Source organism: Aphelocoma coerulescens, chromosome 2, assembly GCF_041296385.1.
Source record: "Aphelocoma coerulescens isolate FSJ_1873_10779 chromosome 2, UR_Acoe_1.0, whole genome shotgun sequence".
Lineage (NCBI taxonomy): Eukaryota > Metazoa > Chordata > Aves > Passeriformes > Corvidae > Aphelocoma > Aphelocoma coerulescens.
The window spans coordinates 54149105-54171913 of NC_091015.1; the positions used below are offsets into that span (position 1 = coordinate 54149105).

Sequence of the window (22809 nt, forward strand, 5' to 3'; positions counted from 1 at the left end):
AAACATGTTTACTAAATTCAGATACTAAGTGTTCTAATAATATTGATTTTCTAATTTTTGGTAAAGATTTAGATATAATTAACTGGAAGAATTCATGCTGACTGTATAATTTGCATTTTTCTTTTTTGTGTTATGTATATTTATTTGCCTGAAAATACGCAAATTCAGAGCACATAGAGCTCATGATGGCAGACAGTTCCTCTGGGAGTCCTTTCTGTACTCCAGCTAGCTCCGAAAAATTATCTGTGCACTGCACATACAATCTTTTACCCAAAACATTAAAGTTGTTCTCTGGTTAAGGCAAAAGTTGTCAGCAGTGATTCTCTTCCTCAGAGTTTTAAAACTTAACTTTTAAAAACCAGGCTAAGATGAAAGTACCTAGAACACGATGAGTTGCTTGATGGAAAGTCAAGGGAAAAGTTGTATGACAGGGAAACCTACTGTTTGACAATATGAAAGTTATTAGTTTCAATAAAGGTGACAACACAAGGGTTAGAAACTTCTGCAAGTGCTTTTTTCTTAATTTAGCATCAGTGGTATTCTTCATCCACAGGCTCTTCTAATCTAGCCACTGACAACATAATTATGTCAGTGTAGGATGTGACTATATAACATATTGTACAGAAGTTTTTCAATCACATTCCCTTTTCAAGTAGATTAAAATACTACACTGCATGTGGCTTTCTGTCCATTAAGCTAATCCAGATGACATGAGACTTTTTTGTGAAATCAGTTCTCTACTAATTGGCATATTGAGTCAGTCAATCAGAGCTGTCTCTTCCCAGAAGTAAGAAAAAAAAAATCCTCAACAAAGATTCTGAAGACTTTTAAATAAAAATTACAGAAGTGTCATCCTTCTTCCCAGTCTATTCTACCATTCATTACATTATTTTTTCCAGTACATTCTGAGAGATTACTGATGATATTAAAACACTGAGGAGTGTGCTGTGCCTCCAGCAAAAGCTTTGAGAAATTTGAAGGCAGCAAGAAGGATGATTGGGGGTTCGGGCATCTCTTCTCATGAGGAAAGGCTGAGGGATTTGGGCCTGTTCAGCTTTGAGAAGACAATTGAGAGGGGACCTCATTAATGCGTATAAATATCTAAAGGATGAGGTGTCAAAAGAATGGAGCCAGGCTCTTCTCAGTGATGCTCATACCTCACTAGTAGAGTTTTCCTTGCAGAAATTACTGAACATTATGGAGACAGGTGTTCTGGTTCTGGATAGAATATTTGTATTTGCAAAAAGGTTTTGGCAAGGTCATGCACCAAAGACTTCAAATTCATTAGTGGCCCTTCCCTCTTACCCTCAGGCCGATCAACTTCTAACTAGTCAAAATTTACTGAGTGGATAATAGAGATCAGATTTTAAAAATTTAGGTATTTTAAGAGTTGTGTCTTACAAAGGTTTGTTGCAATATGTGCTACTAATCCAGAAAAGGGAATGAATAGAAAGATGACAGAACTGGCTGATGACACTAAATTATTCACAATAGTGAAAACTAAAACTGACAGAGAAGTTGCAGAAGGTTTTAAGATTTGAGTGAAAGGAAAATAAAGTGACATGCAATTCAATACTGATAAATGACAAGTAATGGACACGAGGAAAATAATTTCAACTATACATATGCAGTGTCGAACTCTAAACTACTTCTAACTGTTCTGGAAATCTTTCAGCATTATTTTTCTTTGGTAGTGATAGCTAAATACTCAGCAGTAATCAGAAAGACAACTAGATTATTAGAAATGACTAGTAGATGATCAGACAAAAAAGCAGAAAACATCACTGTGCTGTGGTGGCATCACATGTCCGTGGTGCACTCGGGTCTCAAATACTGAATGCAGCTGTGGTCATTCACTCTCAAAGGGAATGAAGTTTGTCAGGAAAAAGTACAGCTCGATGCAAGGAGGGTCTCAGTAGAAAAGAACTTCATCTTGGAAACAAAATGCTCCATAGTGTAGTATTAGGAATAGCATGGGAAAGATGAATTGGAAATAATCATTCTTGCTTTTTATAAAGTAAGAATATGTGGGTGTCAAGTTAGCTGCTTTAAAATAAGCAAGGATGTGTCTTCATAAGGCATAATTGAAGTGTAAAATGCAGTGCTGTAGGTATTGCACATGCTAGATGTATAAATACATTTAAAATAGGATGGGACAAATATTTGGGAGAAAAGGCTAAGTGCAAAAACACAGGTACAGCATCAGCTTAGGAAGTTTCTTAATTCAAGAGGTACTTTTCTAGCAACTAGAAGCTTTATGCTTGGTCTATTTCTCCTACTTTTTTCCTACTCCATTCCAGCTGTCAGAAACAGGATTACCAGTTTTGAGCCATGGTTTTTTTGGTCCTGTACATATATATTATATATATATTTGGTCCTGTATATATATATTATAGTTGGGAGATGTGAATGTGGTGTGTGTATGGAAGTTTCTAGAATTTCATTACTGTTTTGGGTACTGATAACAGCACAGTTATGGCAGCACTGCCTTTGAATGCCATCATTACAGAATTATACAGTGGTGACTTTGTGCAGCTAGGAATGTATCATGAACTGGATATCAGGCTATTTAAAAGGTGGTAGGAACTCATCTGTAGCTATGATCATATTCAATCTATATAGTCTGTTTAGGCTTAAAGAAGAATAATTTCCTTTTTTTGTTAAGTGATCTTTGTGATAAAGACTGAGGCAAAAAAAACTGTATCTGATTTATCTTCATGCATATATGGAGATTTGATTCCACACAGATATGAGCAGCCATACAAAAGAAGAAGAAATGAATCTTTGTTTGAATATTCTTCTATTTATTTCAATGCCAAAATGCTGGTAACATTCTTCTCTCTACATAAATGACAGAAACATCTGCAATTTACTGGTGAATTTGTTAAAAATATTTTATGTACTATTACACTATAGTTTATTTCACCTTAATAATTATATGCAAAGTTCATATCTTGTTTACAAATTTGTAGACACATTAGTGAAGAACGGTGACCCAAATGGCATGGAGAGAAGATTAGGATTGTGGAGTTAGGAAGTATATGATTTAAGGTTCATATAAAATTTAATACATGCTTCCCCCTTCAGCATATGCATTCTGATATGCTTTTGCATAACAAAATAATTTTCCATAGGATTAGTGCTTCATTTAGTTGATTTCCGCACCACACTGAACTGACACAAGGCAAACACCTGCTATGGAGAATTCCTTTCTAAACAGTTTGTTTACCAAAACTGAGGTTTGTGTTAGAAGAAGTTCAGAATAAGCTACTACAGTCATTTAAGACCTAAAGAATCTTCTTTACAATGACAGTTGAAAATATATATATCTTAGAAAAGACTTACAGCTGGCTTAACTACATTCTCTAATGTGGAAAGACTGCTGTTAATGCTAGATTAGAATGAAAGAAGATTTCAAGTTTTAGAAATCGGAGTTGCATCATGTCGTATACTGTCATTTTAATTGCCATAAGTCTGAGTCAATGCTCCTGCTGTTGAGTGATTCATAATATCCAGGGTCTGTAGGTTGCTTCAGATAATCTAGAGCTGCTTCTTTTCCTCTTTTTCTGTTTCACACCTTTAATTTACCACTTACATGTGCCTCTTTACTTGAGAGGCTTTGCAGTATGTTGAACTGGTTTCTTGGACTGAAAGATCTTAAGTACATCCATTTTTTTTCCTACCTCACTGGTATGTTATAACTGATACATTACCATCTGTAGAACAGCTTAGAAACCTGCACTAATGGAGTTGTTGGAATGTAGTGTAGTTTTATTATTTAACTGAAAAGACCATGAAATATTTCAAAATTATGAAGTGATACAAAAGTCACTACATCTGTGATATATAGCATTATCTATATAGGTAGAAAAGGCTATTTGTACTTGCAAGAGTAGTTTGAATTCCATCCCTCAAACAGAATCCTTTTACTTCTTTTATTGAAAGTCTGTAACAAAAGCATTTTGTAGAAGTTTTTTTCAGAAATGAAAAAAACCAAAATTAATGAATCCCTTAATGTCAGAGATTCATTTAACAGAGTTCACCAGCCAGCAATGAAATAGTTGCTAACTGCAGTTATTGCTGGCTAGAGGCTAACTTCAGTTAGTGGCCCTTTTCATACATACTTTCAGCTTCTATAGATGTTTCTTATTAGTAGCTGCACATATCTAGGGAAATTTTATCTTCTTGTATTAATTACTGAAACAAAACACATGGGGGATTATAACACAGTCTTGTTACACCAAATCCTGTCCACAGTGTAGTGAGAATCTACACAGCAATTTTACTTGTATAAGTAAATCCTAGGACAAGGTGTGCATCCATGATGCATGCTTAAAAATTGCAGGGCTGCCCATCCATCCTCTTCCCAAAACCCAAGCATGTCCTATCTAAATGAATTATATTTTAACAATGATTTAAGACTTAGAAACTCTCTTACAGAGAATACTAGTAATACTAAATTTTTGTAACTCAGCTATAGCCTAGTTTATCATCAGTTGATTTCCAATGGAGCTAAGCTGACTAGTCCTGTGACAGGTGATAGATTTGTAACAATACCCTCATGGACAATAAAGAGTTGACTGGATTATATTTTTTCATAGTGCAACTTAAGTATGTAAGTTTAAATTTTAGTGGAAGACTGTGTATTACCAGAAGGGAAGAAGTTAAAATATTTTCAAGTCTCTGTATTAAGCTTGGGGATATTTTAATTAGAGGTAGTACATCTTTCCTGATGTATTTTAATTCTGTGCCATTCTGTTTTTCATCTGAACTCTGTTCAATGATTAGTTTATGGCTTAAAGCATCAGGATTAAGATACTCTAATACTATTTTTTCTTAATATCTTACATCTGTGCTGAATTCTGTATTTTAAATTAAAATTCCCTGTCACGGAATTTTACCAAAGTTACTGTTGTTTTCTATATAAAAGTACATTAATGTCTGTAATTTTGTGGCAGTTTACCAGAGAAAAATGAACTTGGTGGCTTTTTAAGAGTGATTAGGGCTGAATTTCCATGATTATTCATCTCTTTGATTAAGGGCTCTAGCAGCAGAATAAACATGAATGACAGTGAATCTCTGTTCTGTCTTTTTCCTCTGTGAATGATCTAAGCCACATCTTTCTAATTCTGTTTTAGGTTGAAGACTGTATCCTCCCACCACTTGTTTCTTTGGTCCACAGTCAGAATGGTAGGTATACAGACACATCAGCTACAGTTTGCATGAATTCCACAGTTTGTTTTAGTTACATTTCAGTGTGGTCACATTCTTGGCACCTTTATTTTCAAGTGGAATGGAGACTCTTCAGCTTGCGGTTGCTCTCAGAAACCACATCACTGCTTTTAAGCCACGAAGTCATGGCTGAGGAGAAAGGGGAGACCCTCAACTCAAACAACAAGCTTCTGTCTCTCATTAGAGATTTACTGCTGCCTCAGTAAGTATAATATTGCTCCTGTAATGGGGAATAACTTGATACTCAATCCATTTTGACAGTGTATTTGTTTTAGCCATCCTTTCTATGTTTAAATGGCTAAGTTGAAAGAGGAAAGCAATTGACTGCTGCCAAACTTCTTTGCCCAACTTCTCCTCCTAGGTTTATTTAGTATTTTGTCACATGCAACACAAACACAACTTCTGTGTGACACTCATTTCTGATACTGTGCCTCTGGCTGCTCTTGGAGCAAAACAGGATTCCCTCTAGCTTTTAGGCTATAATTTAAATACTCTTCTTTGTTCTTCTGATAAAGTCAGAACATTCTAACTATAACATCTTTTTGTCAATTTTGGATATTGTACCTTTATTTAAGATGTTCTGAAATCATATGTAATGGCATATAACTTTTTAAAAAGAACAGTGCATCATGGATTAATCTTTCATAGTCCACTCAGAGGTTATTGCCTCTAAATTGCTGTCCTTTCCTGCTGCCCCACACAGCAAAAAAACCCTACAGCAGAGTATATGAAACTACAGCCTGTGGGCCAGATGTGGTCTGGAACTTCATTTACATGGTTCATGGTCAAATGAGGCCTCTCATTTCATGCTGACTTGCAGGTGAGCATAAAGAGAGCTCTTTGTGTTACGCACACATTGACTGTGAGCTGGTAACATCTGTGAGTAGAGGGAAGGAACACAAGATGAGTACAGCAGTGATGAGTCATCAATTGTATTTTACACTATTCTAATAATGCTGCAGTATATTTCCCTGTGTGGTCCTTAAAAGTTAATAATGGTCAATACTTAGCTGCCCTGAGTGAGAAAATTGTTCTCCACCCCTACATTAAATAAATGCAAGAAGGCTGGAGGAATGGATGCTGGATTATGATCAGAAACACAGTGCCTTTTCCAATTATGAGACTTTCTCTGCTAATTGAGCAATGTTCTTACAGTTTAAGGACCAAAGTTTTATCTATGCAAGGTGTGTAAACATTTCTCTGTGACAGAGAATTGGACGGAAAGCTTACATTTCTGTAGAGAAACTTATTTTCAACACCTCTCTTCACATTTTTTTCCTCTGGGAAATGTAGAATGTATCAGTACAAATTAAAATGGCATCTGGAAATATTATTTTTAAAATAGACTATATACATTATTAAAATCTGTCAGATGATTTTCTTTGGATAGGGGAAGAGACCTGAAGTCAGAGGAGGGAGAGTTCTGTCCTTGCTCTGAAACTTGCCCTTTGTAGCCATGTCTATCTTATTCAACATTTCTCATTGAACTGGGGGAAGTGTGTTTGGAGGCACGTGTTGTGCTAAGTACAAAAAGGAAAACAGCCAGTAAACTTCTGTCTCCAAGCTTACTAGCTCAACTGAGAGGAAGGGCTTTTCAGCCTGAGACTAAATATGATCCTATCTATGTTGGGGACTTCACTTGTGCTATCTTAGCATACATTGTGTGGCAGATGCATGAAAAAGGGTCTTGCAGCAGCTCAGAATCTTGGCTCCAGGGTTTAAGTGTTTCCTGAATCAGTTTCCACATCTCATTAGTTGAGATGAGAAGCAAGGGCTTCTAAGAGTCAGTGTTATCTACTTGTAAAGATAATATAAAGCTCTATCCCAAGAAGTATGGGTTACTTGAAAACTCTGAGATGGAATATTTGGAGGCTGAAGAGCTTTTTGCTGATATTGTTTAGTCCTTCTGTTTCTGGGTAAAGGATGGGACAGAATGTGACAGCTGGAGGACAGTCAAAAGAGGGGAGGTATGTGATGGCCATTTTTTCATGGGCAGTCTGTGGAGGGAAGTAGGTATTTCCACCCCTTTTGAATCTACTGAGAACTGAGAGCTGTTGAACCTGGAAGGGAGGGACATGCGGGTTTAATATGGGATGTTCTTTTTAGGGAAGATTGTAATCTTACACATTTGTGTTTATATTTTGTTCCTATAAATATTCTTCTCAAATTAATTTGTTTAAATGTAAAGCTGACCCTTGAAATAGAATGTGGGTCACTATGCATAAAGTATAAACAGACTTTATTTTGAGATGAATGCAGGAGTGCAGTGATCACTACTTTTATCTCATCTTCTGCATCATCAATAAAATGGTAATTCCATTAAATATTTGTGCATTTATGGATCACAAAGTTATCTTCCTCATAGGGTTTTGATTGAATTGAACAAAATAATGTCATTAACTTTCAGTTCATTGAAAGATTATTTTCCTGAGCGTTTCATAACCAAAATGAAACCTGCAGCTATAGACAATGAATACATGGCAAATGCTTTATATCCAGATTTTTTAATCCAAAATTGAAACATCAGCTCTATTTCATTTTAATTCTTAATATTCTTAATTATATATCATTAAAAATTGAGCCAGAATCAGCAGAAAGAGAGAAATGTGTAAATAAAGTTTTATTTCATTTGAAAGTTTTTGTAGCTTGTTCTCAGTAGACTACCAAGCCAATTCTGCAAGTATGAAGTCCAGGATACTTGACATAATGTTCTTTTTTTAAGAGTTTAAGAGAGTCTATATCCCTAAATCTTTAGGTCCTTTTGTCAAGGTTGTTTATAGAAAAGATTGACAAAATAACTCCTTACACTGTAGTACCTGGAATTCACAAAATCCTTTCAAAATGCCCTCTACAGCTACTGTTACTAAACTGTTCTGTGTTATGAAGTGGCAGTGAAATCATCTGATGACTCATTCATTTAATAAAGTATCTCAAGCATGGACTATTTTCCCTTCTGAGAAGATTCATATATTCATAGCTCCTAATGGTCTTTATTCAGGAAATGTGTTTATATTAATTGCTAAGACATTGACTAGTAATCTGCATTTTCTCATGTGGTATTTGGTTTGATGGATCACTACCCCTTCCCTTAGAAATATTCTTTACTAGTATTACCTTGGGGGAGGGGAGAATAGAGTTTCAAGGAAAAGGAAATGAAGTGAGACTTTTTTTATTGAACCTCAAGAAATTAGGATGCTAAGTGTGCGAAGTAATAATAGTCTCTCAAATGTAATACATAGAAAACTTAAAACTGTTTAAAGTGGACTCTGTTTAGGGGTCATATTGATGTGTTTATATAAACAAGTATATTGCCAAGTGTCAGTTTTTTAAGCTAGCATGGCTGATTCATTTGTTACTGCTGTTAGAATTACAGTTTTGGAGACTTAAATCCATGTCTTATGCAATGAAAGATGGCTTCTGGCATCTGAGTCACCTGATAGCATCTTTGCTTGCCTTGGAAGATTTAGTCATGGATGCTGAAAAAAAAAAATTGCAAGTAGTCCCATTATGTTTGGTAGGAATATGTATTGCTCATATGTAGGGCTTTTGGAGTCAGTGTCTTCTAATGTATTACAGTATTTTCTTCTTTTATTAAGGAAGAGATTTTTATTGACCAGTGAGAAATAGTTTTCTTTGGGGAACTGGAATCTGTTATTTGTAAAGGAGAGAGTTTAATCACTAAAGACCTGAAGCCAACACTGACTTCTAACTGATAATTCTGTAGATACTCCAGCGTGATTTGCAACCCTACAGTGGCTCATTCAAGTATGTAGTAGCCATGACACATTGCCCATAGGCTGCTTGTGTAGGAATGTTAGCCCTTATGAGGGAACTCCCACAGGCTACATCAAGACCTCATGGCTGGTGTGCTTCTCCCTCCTCATCATAGACAAGCAAAGCACTTCATCTCCCTCTAGATTTCCTTCCTGCATAAATCTGAGTGCTGCGGTGTGGTGCCTGCAGAGAGGGGAAGAGCTAACACACAGTAGGGTACATGCTAGCATGAATGTTGTGGGAAGTGATCCAGATTGCTCAGTTCAGGCAGCACTAGGGATCTCAAGATGGGAAATAAAATTTTCAGTAATTTGCATGATTCCCTCTCCCTCTACCAGAACACTACAATTTCTTCTTTTTGTGGAAGTGTTTTGTTGCTCATAACATGATAACCTACCATGTTTTCCTACAATTCATCCTTTTCATTTGTTCTTGATTGATTCTTCATGGTTTTTCTTTTGCAAATGAAGAGATTTATACTTCCTCTTCTATTACTTCCATGTATTTAGAGTAGCACTATTTGAAATCAAAGACTGCATTTTGACATAGCCAAGTCTGTGGTTTTCTTTGCTTACATCTTTCTCACTTCCATCATTGTATCCTACTGCCATTCACATACATTTTTGTTTAAATGCAGTAAAATTAGCCCTGTTTTTTGGGTGGGTATCACTAGAAAGTTAGTAGCAACAGCAAGGTCCATTTTGTTTTTCAGCAGCCTGTTTTCCCTTACCAGGATTTCCATGAGGTGATACTTGGAAATGTTTCAAAGAGGTTTTTCTTGTTTTATTTTCTGCCACAGCTCTCAATAGACATTGCTTTGGAGTACTTTTTTATTCTTCTGGTCTATATTACTTGGAGAATGGAAGTATGCTGCAGTGAAAGCAATATTTTTTGAAATTTGAGATAAAAAGCTCAATGTGAGTTTTTCTCAATTTTGAGAAAAATAACTATGTATACAAAATATAGAGCTTAATCATATGTAATTTGGTTGATCATCTTCCTGAGCACCCAATAAATCTTCTGCCTGATACTTTGAGGCTCATTTACTACTTGTCTCTTGAAGAATAGATTTTTTATGTATAAAATACTTAATATAGATCAATAAATAAGTCTTGTGCATGTAGACAAGGTGAATGTTTTATATATGTAACCTGCACATATATATATGTGTATATAATATATACACATAAGCATGTATATTATTACATATTTTATAATTCTATCTCTCTCTCTAAAAACGTGGTCTCTTACTAATGCTGCTTTTAAATTTAATCTGATACTGGTTTTAAAATACTGTTTCTAAGTGAGTCTTGTTTGTTGCTTTGTACAATTTCAAACAGCCTTGTATTTCCATTGTAGTTATAGAGTTTGGAAATGGGAAATTATGAATTTTTAATATCAACTTTTTTGATATGTATCTCTTGACTTGTTTCTGCCCCTTTCCCACCTTGTCTTTCAGGTATGAGCACATTCTGCTGGCTCCAGACCCAGTACCCATGTATGCTCTGAAACTGCTGGTGGCCCTGACCAAGCACAGCCCTGCTTCTGTGAGGTAATACGACTACATATTCCCTGTTGCTCTGGCTTCCTTCTGTTTCAATTTCTTCTTTCCTATTAGGAATTGGCAATAACAGATCTCACTGTTGTACTACTTTGACTAGCGCTTTGATTTAGAAAAATCATTGGACAGAATTTGTTATAGAGCACAATCTTATGTCTCTTGTGTCAATTTTGTATGATTCTGGTTATTTTAATGTGGATTTAGCCAATGAAACAACTAGAGATAAAATCATATGAATTTTAACATTAAAACTATCTTTAAAAATGTAAAAAAAACACAAACAAAACCCAAAACATTATCAAAATTTTTGTTCAACTAAACATATTTGTAGCTAGGACAAAGGGGATGTGTTTGTTAAAGGTTCACACCAGTCAACTCACTTGAAAGCTGGTCAGTTCTCCTGCAAACACATCTACCCTTTAAGTTCCTAAATATGGATTTTAATTTTTGGTATAGGTAGGCTCAGTATGTTTAGAAGTACCTTAGTATCTCTTCCTTCTTGTTCCAAAATTTAGGCTGTGATGGACAGAAAAAAATTTAAAACTGTGCCATAGAACTTACACTGTGTGAGTTGATAGTTATAAGGAGTGATCTCTCCATCTTCCTGGATATGCCCAAAAATGTGGTTATTCTTGTCATTGACCGCTGTCTACTTGTGGTGTCTGATAGTGTTATGGCTCAGAGGTTGCTGAGCATTGTACTGTCTTGCTTTGGTTGATTAAAATGAGCACAAGATAAAAAAACATCAGGAAGGAAATTTAATTTGTTTTCCCACTTTTTATTGCAAAATATGAAACATCCTCTTTTAATCTTTTATGATGCTATTGGGAATGGTGCTTTAATATACTAAGTAGACTACAAATGAACTAGGAAATATGGTGGCTTGAGATTTTAAATGTTTTGAATTGTATAGAACAGTTTTCATTGTAAAGAAGCTGTTTATGCTACTGTAGGATTTTATGTATTCTAGAAACAAATAGAACAGCTTTCCATTTTTAGAATTAACCTACAGATATTCTAGTAATGTAAGAGTTATGAAGAATACTTCTGTAACTAGAATGCTGGTTACAGTAGCAGCACATTTCCTCTGCCGACTGAATTTGCTTTATTTCCAGAATCATACGTATTTGCCTTTATGCTCAGTGTAGGTAGATTGTGGATGCACACTCATTCTCATGGTCATCTGGCATCAGACAGGAGTTTTTTTCTTAATATTAATAAAAAGCAGCTGTGGATATTCAATGAACTATTAACAATTTGAAATACCAGTATGTCCAGCACTCTTATTTAAGAACTGGCTACCAGATTCCAGATTCTAACCCATCTGTAATTGTTGTGTCTCTCACATACTTTACAAGTCCTCTTTTACTAAATCATTTGTTTGGCTGGGTTTCTTAGGGAGCACAGTTTAGGCAATTCCCTTGGTCTGTCTTTTTCCTTATTCTTTGACTTCCCAATAAATTTTGCAGGAAGTAGCCAATGCTTCAAAAGCATGAGAGAGGTGAATAATATATTCATATTGATACAAATTGTTGGTGAACAAAATAGAAACCAGGTACATGCTATAGTGAACACTATGTCACAATTGGTTCTGTTTTGGTTCAATGAATAACTAATTAGTATTCATGAAGCTCAAAAATACTCAAGGCATATGCTCTCTTTTGCTCCTTTCATTAGACAGATGGAAAGTCTCTGCAAAAATTGTGATGGAGAGTAAATAAATAACACTGGACACAAATCCTGCGGGATTTAGTTTTTTCTTTGTGGAAAAACTCTACTGCATTTTAGTACTGATGAGAGTGATGTGAGTCACTGCATTGAGCCTCTGTGGCTTCTTCAAGCTTATATTTTATCCACAATGCCTGGCTTTCAAGGATGGATGCTTTCTCCTGTGTTTTTAAATGAATAAAAGGGATGGTAGCAAAAAGATCGTAAAATGACAAAATGTTAAATTAGTATTTACCTTACTGTTGCAATGTCTTTCAAAAATAGTTATTAATACTATTATTTTGAAGTAAAGAGTGCATTGGGAGGAGGAAGAGGCTAGTGTGCTTTTATTTAGTTTGTTCCATATGATAGCTTGTTCTCAGACAGGCTCACCTAAGAGATTCTTGCTTTCTTGCTCTCTTTTTATTAATTATACTAATTTTCTTGCATCTCACACTTACCATTCTTCTTCTCACCATCAGCTCAGTTTTTTCCGGTGTGCTCCCTGATAGAGGCATTTGCATTTGAGCAGTTCTTATTTTAACACTTGGAAGGAGACAGATGCACTCCATTTTTTTGTTTCCTTTTTTTTCATAGCTTATACTGTAAATTAGTTAAATTGTGATATCAGAGGAAAGACATCTCATCTTCTTCCTACTATTTTTGGACATGTCTGTTTTCTGTTACAGGCTGTTTGTTATAGATGGCATAGACACAGATATTCAAATACAGTTATATTTTTGATGTTCTTTAAGCTTATGATAAAATATTGTAGTTACAATACATATTTTGAATGCCTTTAATTAGCATTTTATAAGAATACAAAAAATAATTTGTAATCTTTGCTCCACTGTTGAAGTGATTTTTAACACTCTCTGTTGTGGGAGCTCTTCCACTCCATTGCTTTTCAATTTAGCAGTGAAAAACTCTAGTGATATCCCATTAATGTGCTGCAGGATTAATCTCTCAGCAACATAAGTTGCCTCTTGTATAAGATGGTAGCTGTAAAAAACCTCAACTTTAATGTGTTTCTGTGGACACTTTTAAGTATTTGGATATCTGATGATATGAGCATCCACAGGAAGAAAATCCAGTTTCAGAAAAGGATGAGTGTTTTCTTGTCTATTTTGACCTGAATGGGTTAGAGTATAATTGAATCAGGTACCCCTTTGTACCTGCTTTTACATCACACAATTGCTGTCTGATACAGCCTCACTTTGACTTTGTTTACTAAGAAAATAGCAGATATTAGAAGAATGAGCTTTGAACAGAATTTGTCCATCAGTTGCCTATTTTATACTTGTCTCAAAGCAAATAGTCTGGCTTTAAACCTTTTAGTAGTATTTTGTTGTGGCTCTCCTAAATACCTATTGCCTTGTCTTCTTCAAGAATGTTTACTATTTTGTGATAAGAGAAACTGTGGACATTAAAACCAGTGTCAGTGTTAATAGCAGAGTTCATGTTTAGCTGTATCAAGACTGCTGATTTTAAAAGAAATCACTGATATTGAGGAAAGTTGTAGCTTCAGTTAATGATTTATTTCTAAACTACTGTAAATTTGCATTAGGTTTTTTTTGCTTTCATGTTAATTGCTCTTGGTGGATTGTACCTGTGTGGAGAGCTTTTGGAGGAATACAATTTCTCATGGTGGGAGCAAATGTCTGTAGCAGGCTGAGGTCTGATTTAGCTATGCAAAGTCTGCATTCAGAAAGCATCTATAAAGGGTTGGGGTTTTTTTTTCCTGCTTTGAGTCTTTTATGCTGTTTGTTGTGGTCTGTAATGATCAGATTGCTAGGTTTTTTCTAGTAGTGAGGAGGAGTTTATGTGAATTTCTAAGTTTCTCTTAAAACTAAGAATATAGTATACCTATACTTATATGGTATACCAGTTAGCTGCTCTTAAATGTTTTGACTGTTGTAATAGATTCTATACTGTGCTACTCAGGAAACTTTACTGGATCATGATTCTTAACTTGCCTTCTGGCCTTACAGAGGACCTTACAAAATGTAGTTGTGTGCACTCTTAGGCAGCTACTCGGCCTACCTTTAGTCAGAAACTCACAGCATCTGATGACGTTAATATATCTGAAAGCTAAACCTTCTAAAATATGGAGTCTGAATTTTATGGGTTGCTAAAATAGACAATTTTGGTTGCAAGGAAGGGAGACAGTAAAAGTAATAGAATAGAAGTGGGGGGAATGTCAGATACTGCATCAGATAATGATCATGGAAGTGGGACAGATTCCAGTATTCTATTAAGGTCATTTCCTGAGGGAGAAACACTTAACTAAAAACCAATGATAAGGCACCCTTCTTAGATGTATGGTGAAGGACAGGGAACCAAATTAAGCAACCTTTCTCACCTCCTGTCCTTAAAATAAATTTTCCAGACAAACATTAGGCACTGCTCTAAAAAAAGGGGAAAAGGCATCAGAAACCAAAACAGGAAGGTGCTGAAGAGCAACAACAAAAAAATCGGCTGCTTCTAAATGGCACAGATCTAGTACCTGTGAAGATGATAGATAGATCAACTTCGTACATTGCAGCTTATTGTCTTGGCTAATTAAAGTAACTGTCATAGTGTCTTTGGAATCATCCAAAAATTGTCCAATTTTCAGACTTTGTTTATGCTACTTCTTGTACCCTATGCATTATCTATTAAAGACCATTAAAGGCACATTTTAGAGTTGGTGTTAGTAATGAGTTGATCGTCTTTTCATACATTAGGATGATCTACATCAGCGTTTAGTTACATTCCAGTATATTCTGAAATGGTCTAATATCCTTGCCCTTGATTTCAAAAAACAAACAGTCAAAAACCCCAAACAAACCCCAAACCAAAACTAAATTCTTTGGAGTTTAGTCTGGTGCTTTTAATTGCTAGGACTGTGATTGAGTTCATTTGTTAGCATTGTGCATAGATTGTCTTTGAACCTGCTGTAGTTCCTTTGCCATTATACTAGAGGACTACTGCTTTAGTGCTTTCCCTGATTAATGTGGGCTTATATTAATTGCTTTAAAAACACTTTGTTCTTCTCATTAGTCATTTTAATTTCCTAGTTTAAAGTTGAAATGCTTACTTTAAAAAGTAGATCTATTTGCTTCTAAATTACTTCCCTGTTTTTATGTGTTGTTTTATTTTCTCTAATGAATATGAATAAAATAAAATGGAGTAATTCTGATAACAGGTAAGCCTTAGGGCCTAGTCCAACTGAACTGAGCAGTAGAATTACATCTTAGAGGTGTACAACATTAGTGAGAAAATCACAATCCAGATGGATTGAGAGAGATAGCCAGAGGATGAAACTGTTTTGTTAGAACTTCAGGGAATGTTTATGTAGATTTAGAACCTGATTTTGATTTTGATTATGCTAGTTTCACATCTACGGAAATTGATGTTGTAAAAACCCTGATTTTCCTTTTAGAGAAGTAATGCTAATATAAGACAGCAGAGAATTTTTATGATCTTTGCTGTTCTTATTATTTGGTGTAAAGTTTGCATGTATGCTGCTTTATCGAATAACACCAGGCAGGAAGACTTGCCCAGAAACAGACTCTTGAAATGTTAAGTTTTGTGTCAGCTAATAACACTGTTGACAAGTCGCACATCATTGTAATTCATATCAAAGGCAGTGGTCAGAGTTCATTATTGCAAGGCAGTTCTCATAGTCTAGTCATGTACAGACTGTAATACTAATCACCATTTTTAATGTCATACACAACTCCTTAGTGTTACATTTTAAAAAAGCTCCCCTTTAGTAAAGGAATAAGCTATTAACCTTAAACCTGTAATTTTGTTTCCTCTTTCGTGTTGCTGATCAATTACTGAATGTCTAACTTGTAAAAATGTGACACAAATATTTGATGTTACTCTTAAGTGAATTTTTGAAAAGAGTCATGTTGGAAGGTTCAAATAAGTACTCTTTTAATGTAAAGCATTAAAAAGGAGCAAATCCATTCATTCTTGGTAATTTTTAGTTTCAATAGTGAATTTTTGGCTTTGTGTATATAAGTAGCAAATGAGGAAGAGTCAGCTGGTTGGGGTGCAGACTTGAGTGAATTCAGTTCTGCCATGAATCCTCTGTTCAGCATGAAGCAAATCTAAACCACTGTCCAGTCCATTCTCTTGTGTTCAATAGTAGGTGCCCAAAGAAGACTACAGGAAGGAGTCAGTGAGTGGGAATACTTTCTGGAGGCTTTCTCAGCCCCCTATGAGTTACTATTTTCAGAATCCATATAAGATAATGTGGTGTTCTGTAGATGGTAGCTATTGAGGAGTAAGTTTCATTTCACTTATGTGGCTTGAAAAAGATATTTCACAAATAGCTTTCAGCATAAATAGCTATTCTGTAACATAACCGCATGCAAATAAAGATCTATGATCTTCAGGTTTGTTTTGTTTTTTTTTTTTTTATTTCTTTGTCTATCTGATCACTTGCCACTTAATTTTATGCCATCATCTTACAGTGAAAAGGAACACTACTTCATAAATTTCTAGAATATTGTCTCCTTTAGCTGTCTCCCCCAACCTTTGCAATCTACACAGTCATGCCTATTTTTTAAGAGCCCTTAGTGGGGTTCAAAAATCTGTCATGGATTTGACATTTCATCCCTTTAAAATGAATGTCTTCGTTCTTGCTTTGTGCATATCCACCAGTTCTGTTCTTCAGAATAATTTCTACTCATTTGTTCAGCTTAGAATGTCTGTCTGTAACACCCAGATTTTCACATCCTCCCATCGAACTTTTATCTAAAGTGTCTGATAACATATTTTCTGCCTTTCAAATTTTTAAGTATCAAACCTGTAACAAAAAGTTTTTTGTGTTCAGTGTCCTGCAGTAGATTTTTGTTTTGCAAGAAAGTAATTCAGGATCTCTTAGAGAAACAGATCTCACATATTGTTGGAAAGCAAAATTGGACACACAATCTCATTCTGAAAATTGTTAGTATATTCAAAATTCAGATTGTACTGATAGCAAGTCTTTTAAAATCAGCTGGCCAGTTATTTTGAGCCAGTGCGGTTTAGTTATATATAGATTTAAATGAGATGGAAATATTTAGTATTGTTATTTAGTATTATGATTTGCATATTGTATATCGTGATGATTCTGTATGTTTTTTGAACTGGGTAGGACCTAATTTAATATAAATTATGTAAGTCTATGAAGAACCAAAATAATTTTAGTTTAGAATATGAACATTCTATGAAATAAATTCCATAGCTAAACTCCTCTTTCACCAGCTTTAAGACAATTCCTTTGTAAAACTATGTAAGACAGCTATGAAGAGTGTGATATTGTTACTCTCTCTCTTGAACACATATATGCAAAGTTGGAATAAATCAGCTTTAAGCCTTGTCTTAATGCAATGCTTGATGTGACTTTATGCTTTAGCTAAGTTATATGTATGATTTTCTTTCAAGGCTGCAGCTTTTTATTGTTTCAATCATAAAGGTTGGCAGGTGACCTTTAAGAACAGACCTATTGGGTCTAGTTTTGTCTTAGCTTAACTCAGCAGAAAGTATAGCTGACTTTGTAATGTTGTAACAATGGGGACTGCTTGCAGTGTTTGAAAACAATTGTTTCATAATTTACCCTTTACCACAAAAGCATTTTTCTAGGTTTTGCCTGGACTAGGATTGCTTAGCTATTCTTGGTATTTGATTGTATTTTACTGCTAATGTGTTCACAGTTTAAATGCTGCTTATGTAGCAAAGTGAGCAGCTTTTGCTGGGGTAAGTAATTCCAATAAGCCCTAAGTGTAAGTAGGCTTGTGCTGGCAAAACTTCATTTTGTCAGTATGATTGCTGTTACTGTAGTTGCTTTTCTGGGAGTCTGTGGTGTTTAAATGACTTTCTTTACATTCAGTATTGTTATATCTACATCAGCAAAATTCAGTTTTGTAGGCATGGACTAAGCTTTTAATTTAACTAATAGATTTGGCTCTGGAAATGAACCTCAAATATAATAAGTCTTCGTATCTGTAATCCTGGGACTTTCTTATGACCTGGCTGTATCCAAGCTGCCATAACTGTCTATTTAAGGGCTGTTGGATGGCCCAGAGGACAGCTTTCATGTTCTCCTGACCCATGAAAGGAACTTGTTTCCATTGCATATGGAAGAAATATTCCCTCAATTTAATAAGAAGAGAAATTGTCCTTAAATTCAAGCTTCTAAACTTAGAAATAATGAGTTTCTTTCCTTACCTGAGTTCTTTTCCCTCTGTTGAGTGTTATTTTTCTGTATGCAGGAAAAAATGATCACATTTGTTTGAACAAGGCTGTTAGTTAGTTTTCTTAAATGTCTATATGTGGGTGCCTAAAGTGATACTGTTTTTTTATGTTTTGAACAGTTTAGTGGATATGTTTTACTTGTCTCTAGGTCCACATGCCAGTGCTGTACAATGCAGCAGATCTTCTTATTCATACCACCCTTAACTCCATATATAGATTCTACATCATAGAATCATTATTACATGTAAGTGAAGGCAAGGATCAGAGAAACAGAAAAACAGTATGAAAAAGTAAACCATTATTATTATTCATACATAATGCATATATCTGCATTACTTAGAAGTAGTTCTCAGTTATTCGTAGGTATGGTTGTTCTCTTAGCATGGCTTTCATTCATTATTGTATTTCCTTTACAATACATAGTTCCAGCAAATATGAACAGCCAGGGCTCTTAGAGGTGATATTAATCTAAATGAAGCATTTCTGTTATGACCTTTGGATGTCTGTTCTGGCCCCCTCTGATTTTTTTCATTAAGTTCATAGAGGAGAATGTAAAATTCCTTTTAGCTGCTTCAGTTCACAGTCTAATATTTTAGCTTACACTATCCATAAAAATAACACCTTCTTCTCTTTTCTTATTGGACATGAATAAAAACTCTTAAATGGAACTAAGTGATTTTAGGAGTGTATGAGTTTTTTTTAACAAATAGTTACCAAACAGAATTAATCTGATTATTGTTTTACCAGAAGCCAATATATAGTTTTACACAGTAAAGCTTCAAACATGAAATTAGATACTTATTTTATATAACTCCTGTTTATTCAGAGAGAACTATGTAATATAAATTGGTGTTTTTAACTGACATGCTACTGGCAAGACAATTTTGTAGTGTGTTGTACACTGAGATCCCAGACAGGCTCTCTGAGTTTTTCATTTATTACATGGGCTTCTTAATGCAGTCTTATCTCTGCTGTATCACAAAGTTAAACCTACCAATTGTTTTTGAAGCACTTCAGTGATACACATTATAGTGACACAAGAAGAAATTTCTGAAACACAATTTGGTTCTCGGTGGTGTTTGGTGAATAGGCGTTTAATGTAGTGTGTAAGAAAAGGTGAAAATCATTCTTCCAATTAGACAATATAATACAGTAAAAAGCATGTAATCGTATGATTCATATGTCATCACAGTGTGAGAGACACACATGCTTTAGTAATACAGTGTTTTGTGTTCTAAGAATAGAAAACTGCATTAACATGAAGTATTACTGATTTTTCAGAATATTCTTTCTATAAGCATATATATGCTGGGTTTTACCTGATTTTGAAGTGCTGGAGAATATGGCTGACTCCCTTTGGCCACCACTGCTCAGCACTGTCAAGTGACTGACAAAAATATCATATATAAATATGTTAAACCCAGGAAGTTAGTTAACATGGCATTCTTTAAAAAAACACAGTATATTTATAATTTCATTATGTGTGCTGAGTCTATTAATTCAAACAGTTAATGGTGCACTCTGTTTCATAATATGTGTTGTTCTATACTTAAATTTTTTTATTAATTTCTGCCATTAAAAAATGCTAAGTTAATTACTGTTCTACTCACTTGAATTGCATCAGTGAAGCTGACCTAGCATTGCTGTTTCTGTTTAATATCTAAAATGGAACTCATTTTTGTTGACAGTTAGTCAAAGCCTAAGGTTCTGGGTCATGGATATTGGCACCAACTATTCTACTACTCTGTTCCTGTTGTGAGTTTCCTGTGTTAAATAAGAATTCGCTTCCTCTGTTTTTAAATAAATCTTAAAATATGTTTTTACAGCCTCATGGAAGAAATCCATCTTTTTCCAGTTCTTTTTCAAGTCGTCTTGGTAAGAATAATTTTTAAATATATATATATGTATTCTAATGGATAGTTATCCTATCTCCCAAATCATGTCAAACTAGTAAGTTTTATTAGGCATGTTGATAAAGTAAGAGATGTTGGTAAAATCAAATGGAACAGTCTAGCAGAACAAAATAATCTAGTGTAAGCAGACAGTTAAGAGCTTCTCACCAACTAGTCCACCTGTGTAAGAAGTTTCTTTAAGGTAAGTATTTTTTCTTTTTTGAATGAAAAAAATCCCCTGAAAAACAGAATTAATGAGCTTGATTCCTAATTAGAACTATATATTTTCCCAGTCCATACAAAAAATGTTGAGGAAGTTGCATTTTATTTAATAGTATCAAATACAAATTTGATACTGTTGACAGGGTAGTCTCAAATCCCACTATTTGCTTTTATAATTTCTTTCAATATAAAGTATCAAGGATATGATATTCGATAGTCACATGTGGAACTTCCATCCCTAAATAGGATCTGCCACTTATAAAGGTCATGAAAACTGTTGGTTTTGTTTCTCTGAAATGTTGCAAAACAAATATGTTAATGAGAAAGAGAAATCTTTAGGCTAGTTTGGAAGCTGGGTACTGTGCTATCCATTAGCCTTCTCATTGTTAAATTCCAGTCTCTTGTTAATTTTTTTAATTTCTAAGTTCATGAAGTTGTATCAGGTAAGTGTCCTGTCTTGTAAGCATGCTCCTGATGATTTCTAAATATGCATTATAAGTAAATACACATAATTTATGCAGTGCAAGCAGATTGCATACTTGCTTTTGTGTCATTCATGAAATTCAGTCTTTTTCAGGGTAGATGAGGTTCATAAATGGGATTCTGAATCAACTTTGATATTCCTTTCTTAAGTTTTTCAGTATTTTAATCTTCACTCTTCCTTTGCAGTGATTTATTTCACTGCCTATCATTTTGAATCTCTTTAATGCTGCATACCCAGATGAGCCCTTTTTTATTAAAGTAATCTTGTTAGCAATGATAGATTTTTCCAGCAGCATACAGAACACTGGCTTTATGATATTTTGTGTGTATATATATATATATATATATATATACACAAATCTCTTTTTGTGATAAGTATTAAGAACAAAACCATATATTTTACTGTATTTCATAAATAGTTTTGACCTAGGATGAGTACTAATTTTAGGTAGTAATAAAAGAAGAACTCAGTAAAATACGGAAGTCAAATGTTTCATGTTAATATCCTTAAATATTTAGTTAATATTTGAAATGGCTTCAGGTGTTGGAATCTTGAAATTTAACTATATATGGATGTGTATATATATATATATATATGGTCTTTTTTGGCTCAAGGGATGCGAAATACGATGCCAGAAACAGTAAGGAGGGTGGCAACCTGTTCCTCTGTTTTCCCTACAGGAAACTGAATTCAGCAAAAGAATTTTAGGCAGTTGGGAAAACTCAGGAGCTAGGATTAATCAGACTGGAGGGATTAATCATTAGGCTGTTTTTCTTTTGAACAGAAGGGATTGGACAGGACAGATTAACAAACTCCCTCATCACAAGTTTCTGGAATAATTTTCACAGTCATGTAGGTGAAGGGAGTCACATACAATTTGATTCCCATTATTCTCCATAAACTAGTCTTTGTCTAGGTTTATATTTTTATCTGTTTCAAGAAACAGCACAAATAGTAATGTTGAGCTCTGTGTCATTATACCTAGACCTTTACCAGACCCTAAACTATTGAATTTGAATTATGCTTCAGAGTCAATCCTCTATTTTATACCGACAATAAATTAAAGTAGAGCTATTACTATCAAGTTCATGGTTTATTATTAGTACTTAATAATTTCTATTCCAAGGCTCAATATCCAAAGTGTATTTTCTATGTATCATTAAACATAGTTCATGTCATTTCCTGCAATGCAACTGACAGGACATGGACTCTGTTAGACTCTGAAGGGAAATACTGTGGGCTCAAAATTGAAAAGCATCTCCAGGAGCAGGAGGCTTTTTCTAGGCTGTGCTGCAGTCCAAGTGGGATTGAATGTACTAGCTATAATCTAGCTACACAGTAGCAAGGGCACGATGGCTTTTAATATGACTGCTTTTTGCTGCTCATCAGTGTAGAGTGATACTACCTCTTATACTGCACCCTACCCAATATTGTGGTCTAAGCGGTGACACTGAGATTTGGAAATTTTTTTTATCTTCTGTCATCCCTCTGGACCAGCTAGATCTCTGAATTCAATCAAAGCATATGAAAAGTATCCTTTCATGTCACTTATGACTGCAATTTTTTTTACGTTATAGTTGCCAAGAAAAAAAAGAACTGGATCAGTGAAAAAAATCTGTTACTGTCTACCTAAAAAGTTGTTCTAAGAGAATAGCCATAATTTATCTTCACCTGAACTAGGGTTTAGTCACTGAGCTAATTAATAA

General features: G+C 34.6%; 1 protein-coding gene across 1 annotated transcript in view; it reads left to right on the forward strand.

The window, feature by feature from the left end:
• Positions 1 to 22809, forward strand: part of ULK4 (unc-51 like kinase 4) — a 212224-nt gene that overhangs the window by 72219 nt on the left and 117196 nt on the right. The window contains exons 27-30 of the mRNA XM_069007521.1: positions 5139 to 5190; positions 5290 to 5434; positions 10466 to 10558; positions 20332 to 20380. Coding sequence (XP_068863622.1) covers positions 5139 to 5190; positions 5290 to 5434; positions 10466 to 10558; positions 20332 to 20380 — 339 coding nt within the window. The remainder of the gene's footprint in view (positions 1 to 5138; positions 5191 to 5289; positions 5435 to 10465; positions 10559 to 20331; positions 20381 to 22809) is intronic.